The 24887-nt window shown below is 45.8% G+C and overlaps 1 protein-coding gene across 2 annotated transcripts in view; it reads left to right on the top strand.

Annotated features, from left to right (window-relative positions):
- The window catches only part of cep152 (centrosomal protein 152), a 36838-nt gene that overhangs the window by 1823 nt on the left and 10128 nt on the right, over positions 1 to 24887 (top strand). Inside the window, exons 1-19 of one of the 2 annotated variants that reach the window (XM_042324444.1) lie at positions 2368 to 2698; positions 4896 to 5005; positions 5428 to 5500; positions 5645 to 5791; positions 5983 to 6210; positions 6793 to 6949; positions 7135 to 7275; positions 7579 to 7718; positions 9809 to 10009; positions 10330 to 10477; positions 10725 to 10816; positions 11495 to 11664; positions 12056 to 12224; positions 12426 to 12596; positions 13521 to 13651; positions 14361 to 14489; positions 16370 to 16505; positions 20659 to 20844; positions 24641 to 24819. In XM_042324444.1, the coding sequence (XP_042180378.1) occupies positions 2636 to 2698; positions 4896 to 5005; positions 5428 to 5500; positions 5645 to 5791; positions 5983 to 6210; positions 6793 to 6949; positions 7135 to 7275; positions 7579 to 7718; positions 9809 to 10009; positions 10330 to 10477; positions 10725 to 10816; positions 11495 to 11664; positions 12056 to 12224; positions 12426 to 12596; positions 13521 to 13651; positions 14361 to 14489; positions 16370 to 16505; positions 20659 to 20844; positions 24641 to 24819 (2771 nt within the window). In that variant the 5' untranslated portion in view covers positions 2368 to 2635. Of the gene's footprint in view, positions 1 to 2367; positions 2699 to 4895; positions 5006 to 5427; positions 5501 to 5644; positions 5792 to 5982; positions 6211 to 6792; positions 6950 to 7134; positions 7276 to 7578; positions 7719 to 9808; positions 10010 to 10329; positions 10478 to 10724; positions 10817 to 11494; positions 11665 to 12055; positions 12225 to 12425; positions 12597 to 13520; positions 13652 to 14360; positions 14490 to 16369; positions 16506 to 20658; positions 20845 to 24640; positions 24820 to 24887 lie in introns of those variants that run through there. The other variant, XM_042324402.1, reaches the window with a different exon arrangement.

Here is a 24887-nt window from a genome sequence, read left to right as displayed (position 1 = left end):
GGGCACCGATTACATTGCACTCCACGAGGATAATTTTACATAATTGTGACATAACATTGAAGGTTGTGCAATGTAACAGCAATATTAGACTTAGGGATGCCTCCCGTTCGATAAAATACAGAACGGTTCCGTATTTCACTGAAAGAATAAACGTTTTGTATTCGAAATGATAGTTTCCGGATTTGACCACATTAATGACCACAGGCTTGTATTTATGTGTGTTTATTATATTATAATTCAGTCTATGATTTGATATTGCAGTCTGACTGAGCGGTGGTAGGCAGCAGCCGGCTCGTAAACATTCATTCAAACAGCACTTTCCTGCGTTTGCCAGCAGCTCTTCGCAATACTTGAAGCACAGTGCTGTTTATGAATTCAAGCCTATCAACTCCCGAGAGTAGGCTGGCAATACTATAGTGCCTATAAGAACATTCAATAGTCAAAGGTATATGAAATACAAATGGTATAGGGAGAAATATTCCTATAATAACTACAACCTAAAACTTCTTAACTGGGAATATTGAAGACTCATGTTAAAAGGAACCACCAACTATTATATGTTCTCATGTTCTGAGCAAGGAACTGAAACGTTAGATTTTTTAGATGGCACATATTGCACTTTTACTTCTCCAACACTGTCTTTGTGTTATTTAAACCAAAAAAAAATCATGTTTCATTATTTACGAGACTAAATAGATTTTATTTATGTATTAGTTTAAATAAAAGTGTTCATTCAGTATTGTTGTTATTGTCATTATTACATATATATATTACACACACACACACACACACACACAGTGGGGCAAAAAAGTATTTAGTCAGCCACCAATTGTGCAAGTTCTCCCACTTAAAAAGATGAGAGAGGCCTGTAATTTTCCTCATAGTTACACTTCAACTATGACAGACAAAATGAAGAAAAAAAATCCAGAAAATCACATTGTAGGATTTATAATGAATGTATTTGCAAATTATGGTGGAAAATAAGTATTTGGTCAATAACAACAAAAGTTTATCTCAATACTTTTGTTATATACCCTTTGTTGACAATGACAGAGGTCAAACGTTTTCTGTAAGTCGGGCAGCTGCAGAACTTTTTTGAGGATCTGAGTGCCCATGCCAAATCTTTTCAGCCTCCTGAGTGTGGAAGAGGTGTTGTCGTGCCCACCTCAGGACTGTATTGGTGTGTGTGTGTGTGTGTCTGTGCTGTGGACCATGATAGATTCTTAGTGATGTGGACACCGAAAAACAGTAGCTATGCCGACGCACTTAATCAGCATATTTAGTAACCACGTTAGTCAGGGCTCATCTGAAGGGATGTTAATAAACGCTTCTTTGGAAAACACAGGCTTTTGCCAAGGTTGAGCATAGACAGTGAAATGTCTAATTTTAAAATGTATTTTTATTTTTTATGATAGACATGTTCTTCAGATTTACTGAAGAGGGCCTGGGTGAGATTTACTGAAGAGGGCCTGGGTGAGATTTACTGAAGAGGGCCTGGGTGAGATTTACTGAAGAGGGCCTGGGTGAGATTTACTGAAGAGGGCCTGGGTGAGATTTACTGAAGAGGGCCTGGGTGAGATTTACTGAAGAGGGCCTGGGTGAGATTTACTGAAGAGGGCCTGGGTGAGATTTACTGAAGAGGGCCTGGGTGAGATTTACTGAAGAGGGCCTGGGTGAGATTTACTGAAGAGGGCCTGGGTCAGATTTACTGATTGTTTTGTACAGTGGGTCAGTGGGAATCTCGAGGAGGGTACAGTGGGAACCTTGAGGGGGGTACAGTGGGAACCTTGAGGAGGGTATCTATACAGTGGGAACCTTGAGGAGGGTAAGCCTTTAGGATGTAGCCTGGCATTTTCTTTGGAGCAGGCGGTTTGTTAGAAATACAATCAGATGTAGGCATGCTCGGTGTGTTACTCACCTCTCAGCCATCTGCTCTGTTCAACCTAAATCTGTTACCTGTGCTGTGCTGAGCTGGGATATTATTGACCCAGGCAGGCAGGTGAAAGGCTGTCAGCCTGTTGTCATAGTGAAGCTAGCTCTGCTCTGTATTTTCTCTATTTTTAAAGTTAAACATCATAATATCTCTGTCTCTCTCACTCTCTCAGTAGAGTGAAGCTGGAGCAGGGTTGTGTTCAACTAGATTTGACTATACCAGACCGCTCACTCTATGGATTATAAAACATTAGAGTTGCATTTTACCAGACTAGATCAAGCATGGCTGGATTATTGAAACCCTGACTGGATTATCATTGGATTAACATTGCGTTTAAAAAAAAAACTGGATTTATTCTACAGAGAACTGACTACATTTTTGCTTGTATGCTGTACGTACAAGAGGCTGTTATGCGCAAAGTCAGTCATGTGAAAAATGTTGGGTCTGCTCCAGTTAACCAGGCTGTATGATGTGTGTGAGAACCAACAATAGAGCCGACTGACTGGGGACACAGGGCTAGCCTAGAACATGTCTGGCCGCATTGCCTTCGAATGTTTCATCGTCACACAAGAATGATCCTCTGTGTGGCGACACCAGACTGGAATCATGTGGCTCGGGAGCTGAAGTTGATGCGTTTCCTCACTTCTGTTGATAACTCCCCGAGTGGGACATTTTTAGTGAGTTCTGCTCTGGTTGGGGGATATGCCTCCTATGATTGAGGACACGGTGGAAAATGTGAGGAACATCCAACAGTCCTTATGGGAAGTAAGTAGCTGTCTCTGCCTTTTCCTGTTCCCTTCACTCAGTCTACTTCAGGCTACAGTCTACTTCAGGCTACAGTCTACTTCAGGCTACAGTCTACTTCAGGCTACAGTCTACTTCAGGCTACAGTCTACTTCAGGCTACAGTCTACTTCAGTCTACTTTAGGCTACTTCAGGCTACAGTCTACTTTAGGCTACTTCAGGCTACAGTCTACTTCAGGCTACAGTCTACTTCAGGCTATAGTCTACTTCAGGCTACAGTCTACTTCAGGCTACAGTCTACCCTATTTCCTTTATAGTAAGTACATTACATTTGAGCATGGCTGGTCAGAAAGGAAGTTAACTAAAGGCAATAGGGTGCATTTTCAGCCTTACTCTTCACTCAGGGCTGTCGCTCTCGGTAGTGTAGAGCGCGTGTATTTATGTTGATGGCTGTCAGGGAAACCTGTCGTGGGAGTCTGTTCGCCTGGGTGTGACGCCCTACTTAGTGAAGAGTTGCTGTTGGACATTAGGTGAGGAGGAGCTAAGCTTTCCCTCAGCGCTGGCTTGTTTTCCTCAGCGCTGGCTTGTTTTGTCCCTCAACGCTGGCTTGTTTTGTCCATCAACGCTGGCTTGTTTTGTCCCTCAGCGCTGGCTTGTTGTCCCTCAGCGCTGGCTTGTTTTGTCCCTCAGCGCTGGCTTGTTGTCCCTCAGCGCTGGCTTGTTTGTCCTCAGCGCTGGCTTGTTTGTCCCTCAGCGCTGGCTTGTTGTCCCTCAGCGCTGGCTTGGTTTGTCCCTCAGCGCTGGCTTGGTTTGTCCCTCAACGCTGGCTTGTTTGTCCCTCAACGCTGGCTTGTTTGTCCCTCAGCGCTGGCTTGTTGTCCCTCAGCGCTGGCTTGGTTTCCCTCAGCGCTTGCTTGGTTTGTCCCTCAACGCTGGCTTGTTTGTCCCTCAACGCTGGCTTGTTTTGTCCCTCAACGCTGGCTTGTTTTGTCCCTCAACGCTGGCTTGTTTTGTCCCTCAACGCATGGCTTGTTTTGTCCCTCAGCGCTGGCTTGTTTTGTCCCTCAACGCTGGCTTGTTTTGTCCCTCAACGCTGGCTTGTTTGGTCCCTCAACGCTGGCTTGTTTGGTCCCTCAACGCTGGCTTGTTTGGTCCCTCAACGCTGGCTTGTTTGGTCCCTCAACGCTGGCTTGTTTGGTCCCTCAACGCTGGCTTGTTTGGTCCCTCAACGCTGGCTTGTTTGGTCCCTCAACGCTGGCTTGTTTGGTCCCTCAACGCTGGCTTGTTTGGTCCCTCAATGCTGGCTTGTTTGGTCCCTCAACGCTGGCTTGTTTGGTCCCTCAACGCTGGCTTGTTTGGTCCCTCAACGCTGGCTTGTTTGGTCCCTCAACGCTTGGCTTGTTTGGTCCCTCAGCTCTGGCTTGTTTGGTCCCTCAGCTCTGGCTTGTTTGGTCCCTCAGCGCTGGCTTGTTTGGTCCCTCAGCGCTGGCTTGTTTGGTCCCTCAGCGCTGGCTTGTTTGGTCCCTCAGCGCTGGCTTGTTTGGTCCCTCAGCGCTGGCTTGTTTGGTCCCTCAGCGCTGGCTTGTTTGGTCCCTCAGCGCTGGCTTGTTTGGTCCCTCAGCGCTGGCTTGTTTGGTCCCTCAGCGCTGGCTTGTTTGGTCCCTCAGCGCTGGCTTGTTTGGTCCCTCAGCGCTGGCTTGTTTGGTCCCTCAGCGCTGGCTTGTTTGGTCCCTCAACGCTGGCTTGTTTGGTCCCTCAGCGCTGGCTTGTTTGGTCCCTCAGCGCTGGCTTGTTTGGTCCCTCAGCGCGGGCTTGTTTGGTCCCTCAGCGCTGGCTTGTTTGGTCCCTCAGCGCTGGCTTGTTTGGTCCCTCAACGCTGGCTTGTTTGGTCCCTCAACGCTGGAGGTTATTTGCTTCATGCAGTTTGTGTCAAATCAGAAATGACTACAGTGAAAATGGAAAAATGATTTTCACATGTTGGATTTTGGAGGAAAGATGCACTTTAAAAATTGGTATTTGTTTGTTTAGAAATAAATACCTATCTTTTAAGCAGTCCGGTGAACATTCTCCAGTTTTTCTATAACTCCTGGCTGAGGGAATTCGTTGAACTGTTTGAGCGGTTGCCCCCACTGTTTTCCTAGACTGTGTCAATGTGTAACTCCGTAACCAAGGTAACTACCACACAGTGAGTCCACTTGTTGTGTTTCTTCTTCTCTAGCTCCACAAGCTGCTCACTGACCTGCCCGATGACATGCTGGAGGACAGCAGAGACTCCTCCTCTCCTGAGCTGGACTGCTCTGCCTGCAGCAACCCAGACACACAGAACAGGTAAGGTTATTTATTTTTCAGCCAGAGACGGAGATGAAATAGAGAGGGAGAATAGTAGTTGCAGCAGAGGGAGAATAGTAGTTGCAGCAGAGGGAGAATAGTAGTTGCTGCAGCCGAGGGGGAAGTGTGGTCTGGCTTTGTACTCACACACATGGTGTAGTATATGTGCACCAGCCTGTGGCATTGCCCGCTAGGTGGCATTGCCCAGTAGGCCACACGTTTGAATGTTGGCACATTTAGGCTAATAGCCATCATGGGATAATGCAGAACACAAATTATTCACAAGTTATTCAAATGTTCTGTCCTTCTCAAACAATAAATAGTTTAATCAGATGAGTTGTACGTTTGTATTGATCATCATTCCATACACCTTTTTAGTAGGACTAGTAGGACTTATTTTTATTTTTGTGTTGATTTCTCAGATCACAACAGCCTACGTGGAATCACCAACAAACTGAATGGGCCGATCACCAAACACCTGCCTCACGTGAAGAAGTAAGCATTTCAACAAACAATACTTTCCTTGTCAGTGATGAATGTGTGTCATGGGTTCATATCGAGGTCTTGTGTAAAGTGTAATATCCAGGGACGTGTTATTTCCAACATATTTTCAAGGGAAACCAATATTGTCCTTTGCAGAACTATGAGAAGGACTATGACCACGGCTCCTACCATGAAGAGTACCCCTACGAGGAGGCTGCTGTCGTTGGGCAGATCAACGGCCATGCCAACCATGCCAGTCACCCCCAGGCCTGGGACCAGCAAGGACTGACTGAGTACCAGCATGTACGTCATGTTTTAAAAAAAAAACTTGAAATGCCCTAATAAATCACCAAGACGAATCCTGAACTAAAAAGATGTTTCGAGGGATGTTCATCTCCTTTGGAAATGTTTCTTAGGCTTAATCTGTGTCTGGGAAACCAGCCCCAATGTTTTAAATTATAAGCCAGAGACATATCTATTCTCTTCAAATGCAGGAAGAGCAGCACTATGGCCATGGTGAGGGTTGCACATACACCAGCGTAGGTACTGAGCAGTCTGCAGCAGCCGGCCCTGATTTCTCCACGGAGGAAGGGGTGTATGGAGATGAGCTGTACCCACGTGGGGCTGTTCTCCCTGGGGTGGAGTACCAGAGAGTAGTGGGGGGCCATAGGGACGAGCAGAACTACGCTGGTGAGGATCAGAACAGCAGGAAACATGTCCAAGTGAGTGGGGTCATACTTTTTAAAAAAAAATTTTTTTTTTTTTTACTTCAACAAGATTTTAAAACTTTTATAATGTTTATTATTTTCCAATAGAAAATTAAATAAAAAGACAGCAATACTAACAATGACATTCATTGTACTGTTGAATGGGATGGCCAATTTAGAGGACAAAACAAAACTTAACTCACAGATACACAGAATAAAACACAATCCTATTAGGTGGTACATGTATAAGAAGACAGCATATAGTCATTACAAGCAGAGTAGCAGCATTACAGCACAGAGTAGCAGCAGATGGTCAACCCAGTTATGAAGCGGGACTAGACCATTTATCCAGTATCGGCTGCCATATTTTGTAAAACATTGGACTTCTATTGGAACTATTCAACAAGATTTTGACGAGTCGATTTATTTTATATTTAAAAATAATAAATCATGTTTTTAAGGACAGTAATGTGACTGCATGAAATGTGGCATTTAACAAAATTAGAATCATGTTACCAGTATTAATGCATTGAAATGCGTCTCTGGGCTGATCAAATTGATTTATTGTCTCACTGTTGTTCTGTTGTCTTCCTGTAGAAGTTTGACAGTGTGGGATCAGGAGACCGTTATAAGGCCAACTACAACCCCTACCAGCCTGCCATTCAGCCCAAGATGTTCAACTCCGAGGTCCCCCACCAGCAGCTTGACGACCACTATGACCAGCTGCAGAGAGACTTCCTGGACTCGGCACAGAGTAAGTCTTTTCACATTGTCTTGGTTGGATATTCATGATCTTTGACAAAGTTGGCCAAAGAATTACATGACATTTCTTTTCTTTCTTTTTTTCAGATATTTTACTAGGATGTATGGAAAATTTGACCTGTTCTGTTGTTGTTTATTGATAAGATAGGAGATTAATTGTTGTTGCGTGTGTCCCAGGTACTGCAGACACTCAGCAGCTAGCCCAGCTCCAGATCCTCAACAAGGCCCAGCTGAGACAGATCGAAGACCTGGAGCAGAAACTGGAGGATTCAAGACGCAATATGAGATACTTGGAGCATCAGTTTGCCATTGTGAGAGGTGTGTGGACACTGAAACCAGATGCTAGCATGCTACCTAGTTAGCTCAGTCTACTGACCCACTTCATGAATTGTCACGAGCGTGTGTAGTGGAAGTGAAAACTCACCCGTAACATGTTTTCCTTAGATCTGAATCCTACTAGACAACCGACGCTCAACGGAGTCTCTTGCTCTGTTGGCTAAGAGGGGATGGCTTTGTGCGGTGTGTTTTGTTGTGGAAAGTTGTGAGCTCCAGGCCGTCTCATGGCAGAACTGAATGCACTCTGTCACACCTGAATACCTAGATGTTTCTCTCTCCTGCCAGATGAGAAGGAGGGTCTGGCTGTGAGTCTGAAGGAGTCCTGCAGAGTGATGGAGGAGGCCAAGGAGAGAGAGGTGCTGCTGCAGACTAGCGTTACGTCTCTGGAGCTGCAGGTTCAGGCTCTTACTGACCGAGATCATGAGGTACGGTTGATGTCTGTTGATGTTACCATGACGATAATGTATTTTGGGTTGCATTTACACCTGGGTTGCATTTACACCTGGGTTGTTGATGGGAGACCTGTATTCAATTTCTAGTCAGTTGGATTAGAAAGTTGTATCGAGGGCTGTGGCTGTCATGACATTTTGTCAGCCGGTTATTGTCCTGGTATCGCGGTAATTGACCCTTAATTAACAAACACATTTAGCATCTACAGGCCTCCACACACAGCCTACAAGCCACTGACATTTACATTTGAAAAAGTCTAATAAATCCATGTAATATAGTCTACACCACCACCATAAATCGTTTTATTAATTTTAGGCAAAGTCAAAAGAAACATGATATGAATAAACATTTATTTTATTTCTTAAGAACCTAATGAGTCGGCCTACCGTATTTATTTACATTTGAGTCATTTAGCACACTCTCTTATCCAGAGTCAGTTACAGTAGTGAGTCATTTAGCAGACTCTCTTATCCAGTGTCACTTACAGTAGTGAGTCATTTAGCAGACTCTCTTATCCAGAGCCCCTTACAGTATTGAGTCATTTAGCAGACTCTCTTATCCAGAGTCACTAACAGTAGTGAGTCATTTAGCAGACTCTCTTATCCAGCGCCACTTACAGTAGTGAGTCATTTAGCAGACTCTCTTATCCAGAGTCAGTTACAGTAGTGAGTCATTTAGCACACTCTCTTATCCAGCGCCACTTACAGTAGTGAGTCATTTAGCAGACTCTCTTATCCAGTGTCACTTACAGTAGTGAGTCATTTAGCACACTCTCTTATCCAGAGTCAGTTACAGTAGTGAGTCATTTAGCAGACTCTCTTATCCAGTGTCACTTACAGTAGTGAGTCATTTAGCAGACTCTCTTATCCAGAGCCCCTTACAGTATTGAGTCATTTAGCAGACTCTCTTATCCAGAGTCACTAACAGTAGTGAGTCATTTAGCAGACTCTCTTATCCAGAGTCACTAACAGTAGTGAGTCATTTAGCAGAATCTCTTACAGTAGTGAGTCATTTAGCAGACTCTTATCCAGAGCTCCACTTACAGTAGTGAGTCATTTAGCAGACTCCTATCCATAGCCACTTACAGTAGAGACACCCTCCTGTAGGTTTTGACTCCGAACCTACAGGAGGGTAGCTCTCCGGGTACAGGGTTGGAGAGCCCTGTTATAGACACTATGGTTGCCCCCCAAGATTCACAATGGGGAGTGTGCAGTGCACGCTATGGGAGAGGTGGTGAGAATAAGCCTGCGGGAATACAAGTGTGTGTGTGTGCGTCTCTGTGTGTGTGTGTCTGTGTCTCTGTGTGTGTGTGTGTCTGTGTCTCTGTGTGTGTGTGTGTGTGTCTGTGTGTGTGTGTGTGTGTGTGTGTGTGTCTGTGTCTCTGTGTGTGTGTGTGTCTGTGTCTCTGTGTGTGTGTGTGTCTGTGTGTGTGTGTGTGTCTGTGTCTCTGTGTGTGTCTGTGTCTGTGTCTCTGTGTGTGTGTCTGTGTCTGTGTCTCTGTGTGTGTGTGTCTGTGTGTGTGTGTGTCTGTCTGTGTCTCTGTGTGTGTCTGTGTGTGTGTGTGTGTGTGTGTGTGTGTGTGTGTCTGTGTGTGTGTCTGTGTCTCTGTGTGTGTGTGTCTGTGTCTCTGTGTGTGTGTGTGTGTGTGTGTGTGTGTGTGTGTGTGTGTGTGTGTCTGTGTGTGTGTGTCTGTGTGTGTGTGTGTGTGTGTGTGTCTCTGTGTGTGTGTGTGTGTGTGTGTGTCTCTCTGTGTGTGTGTGTGTGTCTCTGTGTGTGTGTCTGTCTGTGTGTGTGTGTGTGTGTGTGTGTCTCTGTGTGTGTGTGTCTGTGTGTGTGTGTGTCTCTGTGTGTGTGTCTCTGTGTGTGTGTGTGTGTGTGTGTGTGTGTGTCTCTGTGTGTGTCTGTGTCTCTGTGTGTGTGTGTGTCTCTGTGTGTGTCTGTGTCTCTGTGTGTGTCTGTGTCTCTGTGTGTGTGTCTCTGTGTGTGTGTGTGTCTGTGTCTCTGTGTCTCTGTGTGTGTGTGTGTGTGTGTGTCTGTGTCTCTGTGTGTGTGTATCTCCCTCCAGAACACCAAGAAGCAGCGTGTGGCGGAGGCAGCGGTGGACAGCATGCAGCAGCAGATGACAGAACTGTGTCGGTCAGACAGTCTGTCGAGACTCCGAGAGCAACACGACAGAGACCTAACAGTGGTCAGAGAGCAGCACGACGCCAAGCTGCTGGTGTTACAGCAGAGACTGGACACCTGCGATCAGGCCCTGGAAGAACAGGTCAGGGCCCAGTGGAATTGATGTTGACCTCCATATTAACCAGTAAACATGATCACTTAGCGTTTGTTCTTTGGTATCACACTTGATTATCTTGATTATTTGGATTATCTTGAGCTAATGAGACATTGTAAGAGGTTCATACATGCTTATGACAATGTAATGAATCAATTATAACCGAAGGCTTTAAAATAATCCGTGGTGAAATTTGCTGTATTGGTCCTGGGTAATCTCGGGTCACGATAGACTGTGAACCTAAGAGTTGTCACATTGCTGTCGGTGAATCCCGGACTAACCACTTCAGTGGCTGTGGTATCATCCAGGCGGAGGTGGTCCAGGGTCTGCGTGATCAGGTGAGGCAGCAGGACAGACGGAGAGAGGAGGAGCAGGTGGAGAGAGCAGGAGTCATCAACACTCTCACACAGCGCCTACAGGAGAGCCAGCAGCAGTGTGCCAAACTGCTACAGACTGGTGTGTGTCCGGGTCTGTGTCCGTCTGTGTCACCACCTTGGGAAATGCTTGTTGATGTCCACAACTTGTTTGTCGACGCCCCCTCTGTCCTCCACCTGTTTGTCGAAGCCCCCTCTGTCCACCACCTGTTTGTCGACGCCCCTCTGTCCTCCACCACCTGTTTGTCCTCCACCTGTTTGTCGACGCCCCCTCTGTCCACCACTCTTTTGTCGATGCCCCCTCTGTCAATCACCTGTTTGTCCTTTAGGTTCAGTCCAGGAGATGGGCCAGCTGCAAATGAAACTACAACAGACTCAGTCAGCCAAGACCATGAGTGACAACATGAACAAAGCCTTGCAGGTATTCCCGTGGTTTGTATCCAGAAATGTAGAAATTTGAAAAAATGTTTATCACGCAAACACTTTACTTTTTATTTCTGCTTCACTTGTTGAGTTAAAATGTAACTAAATATTGTAAACATATCATGTAAAACCGCTCTCCTTGGTTTCTACAGCAGATCAATCTTTAATAATACCTGTTATAAGCATTCATGAGACTTTATAATGCCTTCTTTAGTGGTTATAACACGTCTGTCACCTCTTGGTTTCTACAGGATCTGACTGTGCAGATCAACCTTTAATAATACCTGTTATAAGCATTCATGAGACTTTATAATGCCTTCTTTAGTGGTTATAACACGTCTGTCACCTCTTGGTTTCTACAGCAGATCAACCTTTAATAATACCTGTTATAAGCATTCATGAGACTTTATAATGCCTTCTTTAGTGGTTATAACACGTCTGTCACCTCTTGGTTTCTACAGCAGATCAACCTTTAATAATACCTGTTATAAGCATTCATGAGACTTTATAATGCCTTCTTTAGTGGTTATAACACGTCTGTCACCTCTTGGTTTCTACAGGATCTGACTGTGCAGATCAACCTTTTACTACCTGTTTATATATAAGGCTTTATTTCTAATGCCTTATTATAGCAGTTATAATATGTTATGTTCCATTTTTTTTTTCTCCATCTCAGGAGGAGTTGTCTGAGCTGAAGGAGCAGATCTGTCTGTATGAGTCTGTTGTGAAACATGGAGTCCTCTCTGTTGAGGTGACCGGAGGAGATATCTGGGAGAACCAGCTGTCTGACTCCTATGTAGACCTGGGGATCAAGAAGACTCGCTGTGAGAACGGACGAATTCACAGGTACGCAATGTAACACTTGACTGTTGGTGCCCTTAGACATAAACTTCATGTTTCTATTTGGTTTCAGTTTCAGGGTTGAGGTCAATTCCATTTCATTTCAGTCAAATTCAGGAAGTTTAAATAAATTAATGTTAAAATATCAGTTTATTTTTCTGGAATTGAAAAAGAATTGAGGCCCCAACCCTGTTCAGTTTAATCAGCTCCAGACCGCCAGTCTTATCTATTAAGATACTTTATCAGGTGTATTGTTAGTGGTCCAGCATGGCTCAGTTGGTAATGGTGCTTGTAACGCCAGGGTCGTTGGTTCAAATCCCGCAAGCACCACACACATAATACAAACTTCTGCACGGTCTGTATATTGATTTGGATTAAAAGGCCTTCTGTCCCGAAGCACTCCTCTGTTGGGAGTGTCTGAGCCCAACCCAAAGCTGCCCAGAGAGAAGGAGGACTTGGCTGTGAAGGAGCTCCGAGCAGAGTTACAGCGCTGTCTGGCCAGTCTGAAGGGAAAGAGGCAGAGGATCAGTCAGCTGCAGGACCATCTACGGGACTCACAGGGACAGGTTAGTGATGGGATTTTATTTTTTCCTGAGGATTTTCAGGTCGCCCTTGCAAAAGAGGTTTCTAAACTCAAGGCTCTTTCCTGGTTAAATAAACATGAAATAAAGATAATTCCCTCTTCTTCGGATTCATCCTCGAGTGTATAATTAAAACCCACATACCCCCATAATCAAAGTTCATATGTCTGGATCCCATCCTTGCAGGTGAACGAGCTTCAGACCCAGCTTCAGACCCAGCTACAGTCCCAGCTAGACCAGGAACAGACCAGAGACACAGCAGAAACCAGACCAATGGACCCACATCCAGATGTAGCTTCCCAGAAAGAGCTGTCCAGACTGCAGGAGGACAGGCAGCTCCTACAAGAACGCCTCGAGGTTATTCCTCATTTGATAAAGATTCTAGAAGGCTTTTCACACTATTGAGCTGCACCAAGCTGAGCTCAACCAATCTGTGACAAGCCCATCAAGTGTAGTTCTGGTTTGACACGGTAGTGTGAAGATGGTATCTCTGTTTGAACTGAAGTCTCATGACAACTCCGTTGGTAGAGCACGGTGCTTTTGCTACGCCGGGATATAATAAATGTATCACTAGTCACGTTAAATAACGCCACTTCATGTAATGTTTACATAACCTACACTAATCTCATACAGTGGGGAGAACAACTATTATATAATATATAACAACTAACAACTAATTACTTAAAAATCATACAATGTGATTTTTCTGGATTTTTGTTTTGGATTCGGTCTCTCACATTTGAAGTGTACCTATGATAAAAATTACAGACCTCTACATGCTTTGTAAGTAGGAAAACCTGCAAAATCGGCAGTGTATCAAATACTTTTTCTCCCCACTGTATATATATACTGTACTCTATACCATCTACTGCATCTTTCCTATGCTGTTCTGTACCATCACTCATTCATATATTTATATGTACATATTCTTATTCATTCCTTTACACTTGTGTGTATAAGGTAGTTGTTGTGAAATTGTTAGGTTAGATTACTCGTTGGTTATTACTGCGCTGTCGGAACTAGAAGCACAAGCATTTCGCTACACTCGCGTTAACATCTGCTAACCATGTGTATGTGACCAATAAAATGTGATTTGATTTAGTGGGTTCGATTCCCGGGACCAGCCATATGTATTAAAAAATAATGTATGTATTTGAGTTCCTTTGCTTTGGATAAGTGTATTCTAAATGGCGTTATTATTATGATTTATCAACAGCTTTTTCCAGCACCCACCTCGGTGTTACATTCTCATATTTGTTTCTCTGTCGGTCCTCATCCCAGACGCTGGAGAAGAAGAACGTGGAGCTGAGGCAGAGGGAGGAGAAAGTGAAGGGGGCTAACTCAGAGCTGTGTACCAAGATGAGAGAGATGATTCAGGAACTGGACCAGGAGAAGCAGGAGGCTGCTCAGAGGTTAGTCTGGGGTGTTGCGGTTGGCAGATATGTGAATGTCTGTGTCCTGGCATCCCTAGAGAGAGAATAGTTGTATCTCTGTATAGCTGGTGTGCTGTATAACACAGATAATTTCCTAATGGATACTAGTCATCATATGGGAAAATGAGCGACTGTGCAGGTGTGTAATGACTCATTGAACTATTACTATGTGTGTGTGTGTGTCTCTCTGTGTGTGTCTCTCTGTGTGTGTCTCTCTGTGTGTGTCTCTCTGTGTGTGTCTCTCTGTGTGTGTGTGTGTCTGTGTGTGTGTCTGTGTGTGTCTCTGTGTGTGTCTGTGTGTGTCTGTGTGTGTGTGTGTGTGTGTGTGTGTGTGTGTGTGTCTGTGTGTGTCTCTCTGTGTGTGTGTCTGTGTGTGTCTCTGTGTGTGTCTGTGTGTGTGTGTGTCTGTGTGTGTGTGTGTGTGTGTGTGTGTGTGTGTGTGTGTGTGTGTCTGTGTGTGTCTGTGTGTGTCTGTGTGTGTCTGTGTCTGTGTGTGTCTGTGTGTGTGTCTCTGTGTGTGTCTCTGTGTGTGTCTCTGTGTGTGTGTGTGTCTCTGTGTGTGTCTGTGTGTGTGTGTGTCTGTGTGTGTCTCTGTGTGTGTGTGTCTCTCTGTGTGTGTGTGTGTGTGTCTCTGTGTGTGTGTGTGTGTGTGTGTCTCTGTGTGTGTGTCTCTGTGTGTGTGGTCCAGGTATGAGCGAACCCAGCAGCAGTTCAGAGATGACGTAGTGAACCGTGTCCGTTCAGAACTCACCCTGGAACACACCGCTCAGATTGATGACATCACGGCACACCACCAGCTGCAGATACAACAGCTACAGTAAGGGCTCCTGTGTGTGGCAACGGCTTGGCCCTGGGGTCAATTCCCGCAGTGATCGCATATTACTTATAGGAGCAATTGAGGTTAAGTGCCTCGCTCAAAGGCATATCGACAGATTTCTGACCTAGTCAGCTTGGGGATTCGAACACCAGCGACCTTTTCGCTCTTAATCACTAGGCTACCTGTCGCCTGTAAGTTGCCACCTGTAAGTCGCCACCTGCCACCTGTAAGTCTCTACCTGCCACCTGTAAGTCTCTACCTGTAAGTCTCTACCTGCCGCCTGTAAGTCTCTACCTGCCGCCTGTAAGTCTCTACCTGTAAGTCTCTACCTGCCACCTGTAAGTCTCTACCTGTAAGTCTCTACCTGCCATCTGTAAGTCTCTACCTGCCGCCTGTAAGTCTCTACCTGTAAGTCTCTACCTGCCACCTGTAAGTCTCTACCTGCCACCTGTAAGTCTACCTGTAAGTCTCTACCTGCCACCTGTAAGTGTCTACCTGTAAGTCTCTACCTGCCACCTGTAAGTCTCTACCTGTAAGTCTCTACCTGCCACCTGTAAGTCTCTACCTGTAAGTCTCTACCTGCCACCTGTAAGTCTCTACCTGTAAGTCTCTACCTGCCATCTGTAAGTCTCTACCTGCCGCCTGTAAGTCTCTACCTGTAAGTCTCTACCTGCCACCTGTAAGTCTCTACCTGCCGCCTGTAAGTCTACCTGTAAGTCTCTACCTGCCACCTGTAAGTCTCTACCTGTAAGTCTCTACCTGCCGCCTGTAAGTCTCTACCTGTAAGTCTCTACCTGTAAGTCTCTACCTGCCATCTGTAAGTCTCTACCTGCCACCTGTAAGTCTCTACCTGTACGTCTCTACCTGCCGCCTGTAAGTCTCTACCTGCCGCCTGTAAGTCTCTACCTGTAAGTCTCTACCTGCCATCTGTAAGTCTCTACCTGTAAGTCTCTACCTGCCATCTGTAAGTCTCTACCTGTAAGTCTCTACCTGTAAGTCTCTACCTGTAAGTCTCTACCTGCCGCCTGTAAGTCTCTACCTGTAAGTCTCTACCTGCCGCCTGTAAGTCTCTACCTGTAAGTCTCTACCTGCCATCTGTAAGTCTCTACCTGCCACCTGTAAGTCTCTACCTGTAAGTCTCTACCTGCCACCTGTAAGTCTCTACCTGCCACCTGTAAGTCTCTACCTGTAAGTCTCTACCTGCCACCTGTAAGTCTCTACCTGTAAGTCTCTACCTGCCGCCTGTAAGTCTCTACCTGCCGCCTGTAAGTCTCTACCTGTAAGTCTCTACCTGCCATCTGTAAGTCTCTACCTGTAAGTCTCTACCTGCCGCCTGTAAGTCTCTACCTGCCGCCTGTAAAGTCTCTACCTGTAAGTCTCTACCTGCCACCTGTAAGTCTCTACCTGTAAGTCTCTACCTGCCATCTGTAAGTCTCTACCTGTAAGTCTCTACCTGTAAGTCTCTACCTGTAAGTCTCTACCTGTAAGTCTCTACCTGCCGCCTGTAAGTCTCTACCTGTAAGTCTCTACCTGCCATCTGTAAGTCTCTACCTGCCACCTGTAAGTCTCTACCTGTAAGTCTCTACCTGCCACCTGTAAGTCTCTACCTGTAATTCTCTACCTGCCGCCTGTAAGTCTCTACCTGCCGCCTGTAAGTCTCTACCTGTAAGTCTCTACCTGCCACCTGTAAGTCTCTACCTGTAAGTCTCTACCTGCCGCCTGTAAGTCTCTACCTGCCACCTGCATGTAAGTCGCTTCGAGTAAAAGTGTCTGCTGGTCAGCATATAAACCATACTCTGCTATCTCAGTCGGGAACAGTTTTTTTAAGAGGTCTCCTGTATAACCTCACCCACAATGATAATCCTTTCTTCTCTGGATAGAGCCAAGCTGTGTGAGGTGAATGGAGAGATGGTGGCAGTGCAGGAGTGCTACATCTCACTCTGCAAGGACAAAGACCGGCTGGAGGAAAACCTGCAGGGAAGAATGGAGGAGGAAAAGAAGAAGAGGGACAATGAGGTATATAGTCTAGTACACACACACACACACATTTTATGAAGATGCTATATGAACAATAGCCTGGTCCCAGATCTGTTTGTGTTGTCATATATTTGCTTGTTGTCATGTGGATTTCGCTATAGAGCACAAACAGGTCTGGAAACGGGCTCGGAACGCTGGTGCAGAGAATGACTTTTTATTTATTTAGAAATGTTCATAATTATTTTCTATATAAGACAACAGATAAGAAGTCTCCACACTGAACAAGATATTTATCACGTATTCGTGTTATTTTACAGTGTGAATTAGTTGTTTTGGGTGAATTTATTTTCTTCCTTTTCAAAATCGCTCAGCTGAAATGCCCAGTTAGTGATATCTAAAGTTTTTTTTTTTAACCTTTTACTTAACTAGGCAAGTCAGTTAAGAACAAATTCTTATTTTCAGTGACGGCCTAGGAACAGTGGGTTAACTGACTGTCTGTTCAGGGGCAGAATGACAGATTTGTACCTTGTCAGCTCGGGGATATCAACTTGCAACCGTTTCGGTTACAAGTCCAACGCTCTAACCACTAGGCTACCTGCCTCCTCTACACTCTAACCACTAGGCTACCTGCCACCTCTACACTCTAACCACTAGGCTACCTGCCACCTCTACACTCTAACCACTAGGCTACCTGCCTCCTCTACACTCTAACCACTAGGCTACCTGCCTCCTCTACACTCTAACCACTAGGCTACCTGCCTCCTCTACACTCTAACCACTAGGCTACCTGCCTCCTCTAACCACTAGGCTACCTGCCTCCTCTACACTCTAACCACTAGGCTACCTGCCACCTCTACACTCTAACCACTAGGCTACCTGCCACCTCTACACTCTAACCACTAGGCTACCTGCCACCTCTACACTCTAACCACTAGGCTACCTGCCACCTCTACACTCTAACCACTAGGCTACCTGCCACCTCTACACTCTAACCACTAGGCTACCTGCCTCCTCTACACTCTAACCACTAGGCTACCTGCCACCTCTACACTCTAACCACTAGGCTACCTGCCTCATCCACACTCTAACCACTAGGCTACCTGCCACCTCTACACTCTAACCACTAGGCTACCCGCCACCTCTACACTCTAGCCACTAGGCTACCTGCCTCCTCTACACTCTAACCACTAGGCTACCTGCCATCTCTACCTGCCACCTCTACACTCTAACCACTAGGCTACCTGCCACCTCTACACTCTAACCACTAGGCTACCTGCCACCTCTACCCACCTCTACACTCTAACCACTAGGCTACCTGCCACCTCTACACTCTAACCACTAGGCTACCTGCCTCCTCTACACTCTAACCACTAGGCTACCTGCCACCTCTACCTGCCACCTCTAACCAACCACTAGGCTACCTGCCACCTCTACACTCTAACCACTAGGCTACCTGCCTCCTCTACACTCTAACCACTAGGCTACCTGCCACCTCTACCCGCCACCTCTACACTCTAACCACCAGGCTACCTGCCACCTCTACACTCTAACCACTAGGCTACCTGCCACCTCTACACTCTAACCACTAGGCTACCTGCCACCTCTACACTCTAACCACTAGGCTACCTGCCACCTCTACACTCTAACCACTAGGCTACCTGCCACCTCTACACTCTAACCACTAGGCTACCTGCCTCCTCTACACTCTAACCACTAGGCTACCTGCCACCTCTACACTCTAACCACTAGGCTACCTGCCTCATCTACACTCTAACCACTAGGCTACCTGCCACCTCTACACTCTAACCACTAGGCTACCCGCCACCTCTACACTCTAACCACTAGGCTACCTGCCTCCTCTACACTCTAACCACTAGGCTACCTGCCATCTCTACCTGCCACCTCTACACTCTAACCACTAGGCTACCTGCCACCTCTACACTCTAACCACTAGGCTACCTGCCACCTCTACCTGCCACCTCTACACTCTAACCACTAGGCTACCTGCCACCTCTACACTCTAACCACTAGGCTACCTGCCTCCTCTACACTCTAACCACTAGGCTACCTGCCACCTCTACCTGCCACCTCTACACTCTAACCACTAGGCTACCTGCCACCTCTACACTCTAACCACTAGGCTACCTGCCACCTCTACCCGCCACCTCTACACTCTAACCACCAGGCTACCTGCCACCTCTACACTCTAACCACTAGGCTACCTGCCACCTCTACACTCTAACCACTAGGCTACCTGCCACCTCTACACTCTAACCACTAGGCTACCTGCCACCTCTACACTCTAACCACTAGGCTACCTGCCTCCTCTACACTCTAACCACTAGGCTACCTGCCACCTCTACCTGCCGCCCCGTTTTGGACGCGTTAAAGTGGAAAGTCTGATTTTCGGGACCTTTTTCATTACAAATGAAGGCATCTAATGTCCTTAAAGAAGGGGGGGGCCGACTCATCTGTGGAGACTGACATACAGGGGGACCAATATATTATTTTTCGGGGGTGGGTTTTCACGCGGGATGCACTAAAGTTGTCACCAATGATGAGGGTGTGTGGGTGGTTCTGATCTGAATGCCACCAATGATGAGGGTGGGGGTGGGTGGGATCTGAATGCCACCAATGATGAGGGTGGGGGGTGGGTGGGTCTGATCTGAATGCCACCAATGATGAGGGGGGGGGGATGGGTGGGTCTGATCTGAATGCCACCAATGATGAGGGTGGGTGGGGGGGTGAGTCTGATCTGAATGCCACCAATGATGAGGGTGGGGGGTGGGTCTGATCTGAATGCCACCAATGATGAGGGTGGGGGGTGGGTGCCACCAATGATGAGGGTGGGGGATGGGTGGGTCTGATCTGAATGCCACCAATGATGAGGGTGGGTGGGAGGGTGAGTCTGATCTGAATGCCACCAATGATGATGGTGGGGGGTGGGTGGGTCTGATCTGAATGCCACCAATGATGAGGGTGGGTGGGAGGGTGAGTCTGATCTGAATGCCACCAATGATGAGGGTGGGGGATGGGTGGGTCTGATCTGAATGCCACCAATGATGAGGGTGGGTGGGAGGGTGAGTCTGATCTGAATGCCACCAATGATGATGGTGGGGGGTGGGGGGTGGGTGGGTCTGATCTGAATGCCACCAATGATGAGGGTGGGGGATGGGTGGGTCTGATCTGAATGCCACCAATGATGAGGGTGGGGGATGGGGGGGTCTGATCTGAATGCCACCAATGATGAGGGTGGGGGGATGGGTGGGTCTGATCTGAATGCCACCAATGATGAGGGTGGGGGATGGGTGGGTCTGATCTGAATGCCACCAATGATGAGGGTGGGGGGATGGGTGGGTCTGATCTGAATGCCCAGGTAAGTAAAGCAGTGACATTCAAGAGACAGACAATGATGGTAAATTGACTATTTTTGTCTGTGGCGTTTTAATGGCATTGCGATAGACTTAGACCAATTCATCTTGTAGTTCGTAAAATAACCAAATTCTTCAAAGACGCCAAGGACTTGAACGGAGTTGGCAATGTCAGATGGGTACATCAAAATGTAATCAGTGTAAAGGGAGATATGAGTCGTTTCTTTGGTTTAATATAGGCCGTAGAGTACCAGTCAAAAGTTTGGACACACCTACTCATTCAAGGGGTTTTGTGTACTACATTGTAGAATAATAGTGAAGACATCAAAACTATGAAATAACACATATGGAATCATGTAGTAACCAAAAAAATGTTAAACAAATAAATATATTTTAGATTCTTCAAAGCAGCCACCTTTAACTTGATGACAGCTTTGCACACTCTTGGCATTCTCTCAACCAGCTTCACCTGGAATGCTTTTCCAACAGTCTTGAAGGAGTTGCCATATATGCTGAGCACTTGTTGGCTGCTTTTCCTTCACTCGGCTGTCCGACCCATCCCAAACCATCTCAATTGGGTTGAGGTCGGGTGACTGACTTGTCTAGTTATTAAATAAAAGGCCAGGTCATGAACCTTCACATGCAGCTTGAAATCCCAATTCAAAATTGATAAGGGCCCGCGGCTGGAACGTTCCCAGAGGTTCTTTACCAATTTTTAGAAGGGAAATAAGGGCTGTTTTCTGATCTCTGTGAAAAGTTCCCACCTCAAGCGAATAATTAATTGAAAATGGCTTTTTTGACGATTTGCATCCCTTTCTCAGCTGAAAACTCTCGACGAGAGCAGGGCTGCTCTGGAGAAGCTAAGATCAGACCTGGAGAGCCAGCATCAGGAGAATGTCACCAAGCTCAGAGCCCTGTGGTCTGAAGAGAAGGACAAGGAGCTCAGACAAGAGCTCCAAACCCAGCTGACCAAGGCCAAGGCAACATGGACTGAGGAGAAGGAGGAGGTAGGAGTTGTCTTGTGTTCAATCTGTAGCTCGGTCTTTACTTTATGAATGGATCGGTTCTGCCACCCCATGGACAAAAAAAAAATCAAATCAAAGTTTATTTGTCATATTCACCGGATACAGCCAATGACAGTAGAGTGTGAAGATGGGCAGAAACTGCTTCTCCAATATAAATCCCCAATCACCTTTTCTAGGCGATGTTAGCTAGCGTGTGCAGAAACACGTCATCTAGTCTAGCGGTCGTGTCGCGAAAATGTATCAGTTTGTCACTTTCAGGAGGTTGGAGTAATAACAGGTTCAGCTACTTAGACATTGGTTCCAATCTATAGGGCATGCCTTTAATCTGTAGGGGCGTGCCTTTAATCTGTAGGGCGTGCCTTTAATCTGTAGGGCGTGCCTTTAATCTGTAGGGCGTGCCTTTAATCTGTAGGGCGTGCCTTTAATCTGTAGGGCGTGCCTTTAATCTGTAGGGCGTGCCTTTAATCTGTAGGGCGTGCCTTTAATCTGTAGGGCGTGCCTTGAATCTATAGGGCGTGCCTTGAATCTATAGGGCGTGCCTTGAATCTGGATACACGTGTTCTGCGGTTGTGTGGCCGGGTTGGATGTACTACCAAATTCTCTAAAATGACATTGGAGGTGGCTTATGGTAGAGAAATTACCATTCAATTATCTGGCAAACGCTCTGGTGGACATTCTTGCAGTCAGCAGGTCAATTGCCCACTCCCTCAACTTGAGACATTGTGTTGTGTGTCAAAACGGCACATTTTAGAGTGGCCTTTTATTGTCCCCAGCACAAGGTGCACCTGTGTAATGATCATGCTGTTTAATCAGTTTCTTGATATGCCACACCTGTCAGGTGGATGGATTATCTTGACAAAGGAGAAATGCTCACTAACAGGGATGTAAACAAATTTGGGCACAACATTTGAGAGAAATAAGTGTTTTGTGTGTATGGAACATTTCTGGGATCTGTTATTCCAGCTCATTAAACATGGGACCAACACCTTTTATTGATGTTTATTTTTGTTTTGTGTGTGTGTGTGTGTGTGTGTGTGTGTGTGTGTGTGTGTGTGTGTGTGTGTGTGTGTGTGTGTGTGTGTGTGTGTACATACAAACACACACACACACACTGCTACATTGCTTTCGCAAAGTATTCAGACCCCTTGACTTTTTCCACATTTTGTTACGTTACAGCTTTATTCTAAATTGGATAAAATAAAAATAATTTGTTAATGTACACATAATACCCGGTGACCAAGCGAAAAGGTTTTTAGACATTTTTGCAAATGTATTAAAAATAAAAAACATAAATACCTTTATTTACATAAGTATTCAGACCCTTTGCTATGAGACTTGAAATTGAGCTCAGGTGCATCCTGTTTCCATTGATCATCCTTGAGATGTTTCTACAACTTGGAGTCCACCTCTGGTAAATTCAATTGATTGGACATGATTTGGAAAGGCACACACCTGTCGATATAAGGTCCCACAGTTGACAGTGCATGTCAGAGCAAAAAGCAAGCCATGAGGTCAAAGGAATTGTCCATAGAGCGCCGAGACAGGATTGTGTCGAGACACAGATCTGAGGAAGGGAACCAAAAGAATTCTGCAGTATTGAAGGTCCCCAAGAACACAGTGGCCTCCATCATTCTTAAATGGAGAAGTTTGGAACCACCAAGACTCTTCCTAGATCTGGCCGCCCGGCCAAACTGAGCAATCGGGGGAGAAGAGCCAGGGAGATGACCAAGAACCCGATGGTCACTCTGACAGAGCTCTAGAGTTCCTCTGTGGAGATGGGAGAACCTTCCAGAAGGACAACCATCTCTGCAGCACTCCACCAATCAGGTCTTTATGGTAGAGTCGCCAGACTGAAGCCACTCCTCAGTAAAAGGCACATGACAGCCCCCATGGAGTTTGCCAAAAGGCACCTACAGACTCTCAGACCATGAGAAACAAGATTCTCTGGTCTGATGAAACCAAGAGTGAACTCTTTGGCCTGAATGCCGAGCATCATGTCTGGAGGAAACCTGGCACCATCCCTACGGTGAAGCATGGTGGTGGCAGCATCATGCTGTCGGGATGTTTTTCACCGTCAGGGACTGGGAGACTAGTCATATCGAATTTTATTGGTCACATACACATGGTTAGCAGATGTTATTGCAAGTGTAGCGAAATGCTTATAGTCAGGATCGAGGCAAAGATGAACGGAGCGAAGTACAGAGATCCTTAATGAAAACCTGCTCCAGAGCGCTCAGGACCTTAGACTGGGGTGGAGTTTACCCTTCCAACAGGACAATGACCCTAAAAACAAAGCAGGAGTGGCTTCGGGACAAGTCTCAATGTCCTTGAGTGGCCCAGCCAGAGCCCGGACTTGAACCCAAATCTAACATCTCTGGAGAGACCTGAAAATAGCTGTGCAGCGACGCTCCCCATCCAACCTGACAGAGCTTGAGAGGATCTGCTGAGAAGAATGGGAGAAACTCCCCAGATACAGGTGTGCCAAGCTTGTAGCGTCATATCCAAGAAGACTCGAGGCTGTAATCGCTGCCAAAGGTGCTTCAACAAAGTACTGAATAAAGGGTCTGTTTATTAGTTACTTATGTAAATGGAATATTTCCGTTTTATATTTGTAATATATGAGCAAAAATGTCTAAATTTGTTTTTGCTTATGAGGTATTGTGTGTAAATTAACAGGGGGAAACATCTGAATCAATATTAGAATAAGGCTGTAACCTATAAAAATGTGGAAAAGGTCAAGGGCTCTGAATACTTTCCCGAATTCACTGTATGTCAATATTTTTCTAATCGAGCATGAAAGATTCATTAAAATATATATACAGAATGTACTATGAAATATACTATGTCAGATTTAATGGAGGACTAGAGGTGATAATCGGGGTTATGTTTTATTGGGCGTGTTCCTGCATTTGACCTTCCCCTCCTAAACCAAAAACCAAAACGTTATGCTACTTTTTTTGATAATCTATTATTTAGTACAGTTACATGCACACGATAATACCATTTATTGTGAATAGTCAGATTTAATATAATAGTTTGATTTGAAATATTGACAATGCATTGCAAGAAAAACAATTTTTAACCTAATAATCTTGTTTACATGGGCGGCAGGGTAGCCTAGTGGTTAGAACGTTGGACTAGTAACCGGAAGGTTGCAAGTTCAAATCCCTGAGCTGACAAGGTACAAATCTGTTGTTTTTCCCCTGAACAGGCAGTTAACCCACTGTTCCTAGGCCGTCATTGAAAATAAGAATTTGTTCTTAACTGACTTGCCTGGTTAAATAAAGGAAAAATAAAAATAAAAAACATGGACACATCTGAAATCAAACTACCTTATGGGACACATTGATAAATGTAGAAAATCGGCGATCTAAATAACCGTTCTAGCACAGCGACCATGTTCTTTTTTTGGGGGGAAGCGGATTTGAATCTGAGTTTGGACATATACAGTGGGGCAAAAAAGTATTTAGTCAGCCACCAATTGTGCAAGTTCTCCCACTTAAAAAGATGAGAGAGGCCTGTAATTTTCATCATTAGGTACACTTCAACTATGACAGACAAAATGAGAGGAAAAAATCCAGAAAATCACATTGTAGGATTTTTTAATGAATTTATTTGCAAATTATGGTGGAAAATAAGTTTAAAGTTTTGATCTACTTCTAAGATCCATACTTTCAGTTTTCCCCCCCGAACTCACCTCACTCGGTGAGCGGGGAGGCTAGCGCTGCTGATGTGAACACCACGCGGTAGATGAAATAACTCTCCCCCCCCCGTGAAGATGGACAGGTCCTGGACTCAGAGGCTGGAGGCAGCCGTAGCAGACGCCAGAGGACCGAGACCCACAGATACCCAGGAGTCTCAGACGGACCTAACTGAGGAGGGGAAGGCCTGTCGGACACCTAGCCCTGAGAGGACCGAGGCTGCTCCAGGCTGCACTATGGAGGAGCTGGACACCAGGTATTTTACACATTCTATTCTGTTGAAATGATTGTGATTATTGTAGGATTTATTTTCTTCATGACGAT

This window comes from Oncorhynchus tshawytscha, linkage group LG01 (genome assembly GCF_018296145.1).
Source record: "Oncorhynchus tshawytscha isolate Ot180627B linkage group LG01, Otsh_v2.0, whole genome shotgun sequence".
Taxonomy (NCBI): domain Eukaryota; kingdom Metazoa; phylum Chordata; class Actinopteri; order Salmoniformes; family Salmonidae; genus Oncorhynchus; species Oncorhynchus tshawytscha.
Note: the sequence above shows the minus strand (reverse complement) of the source record. Positions and strands in the feature narration are given on the sequence as shown.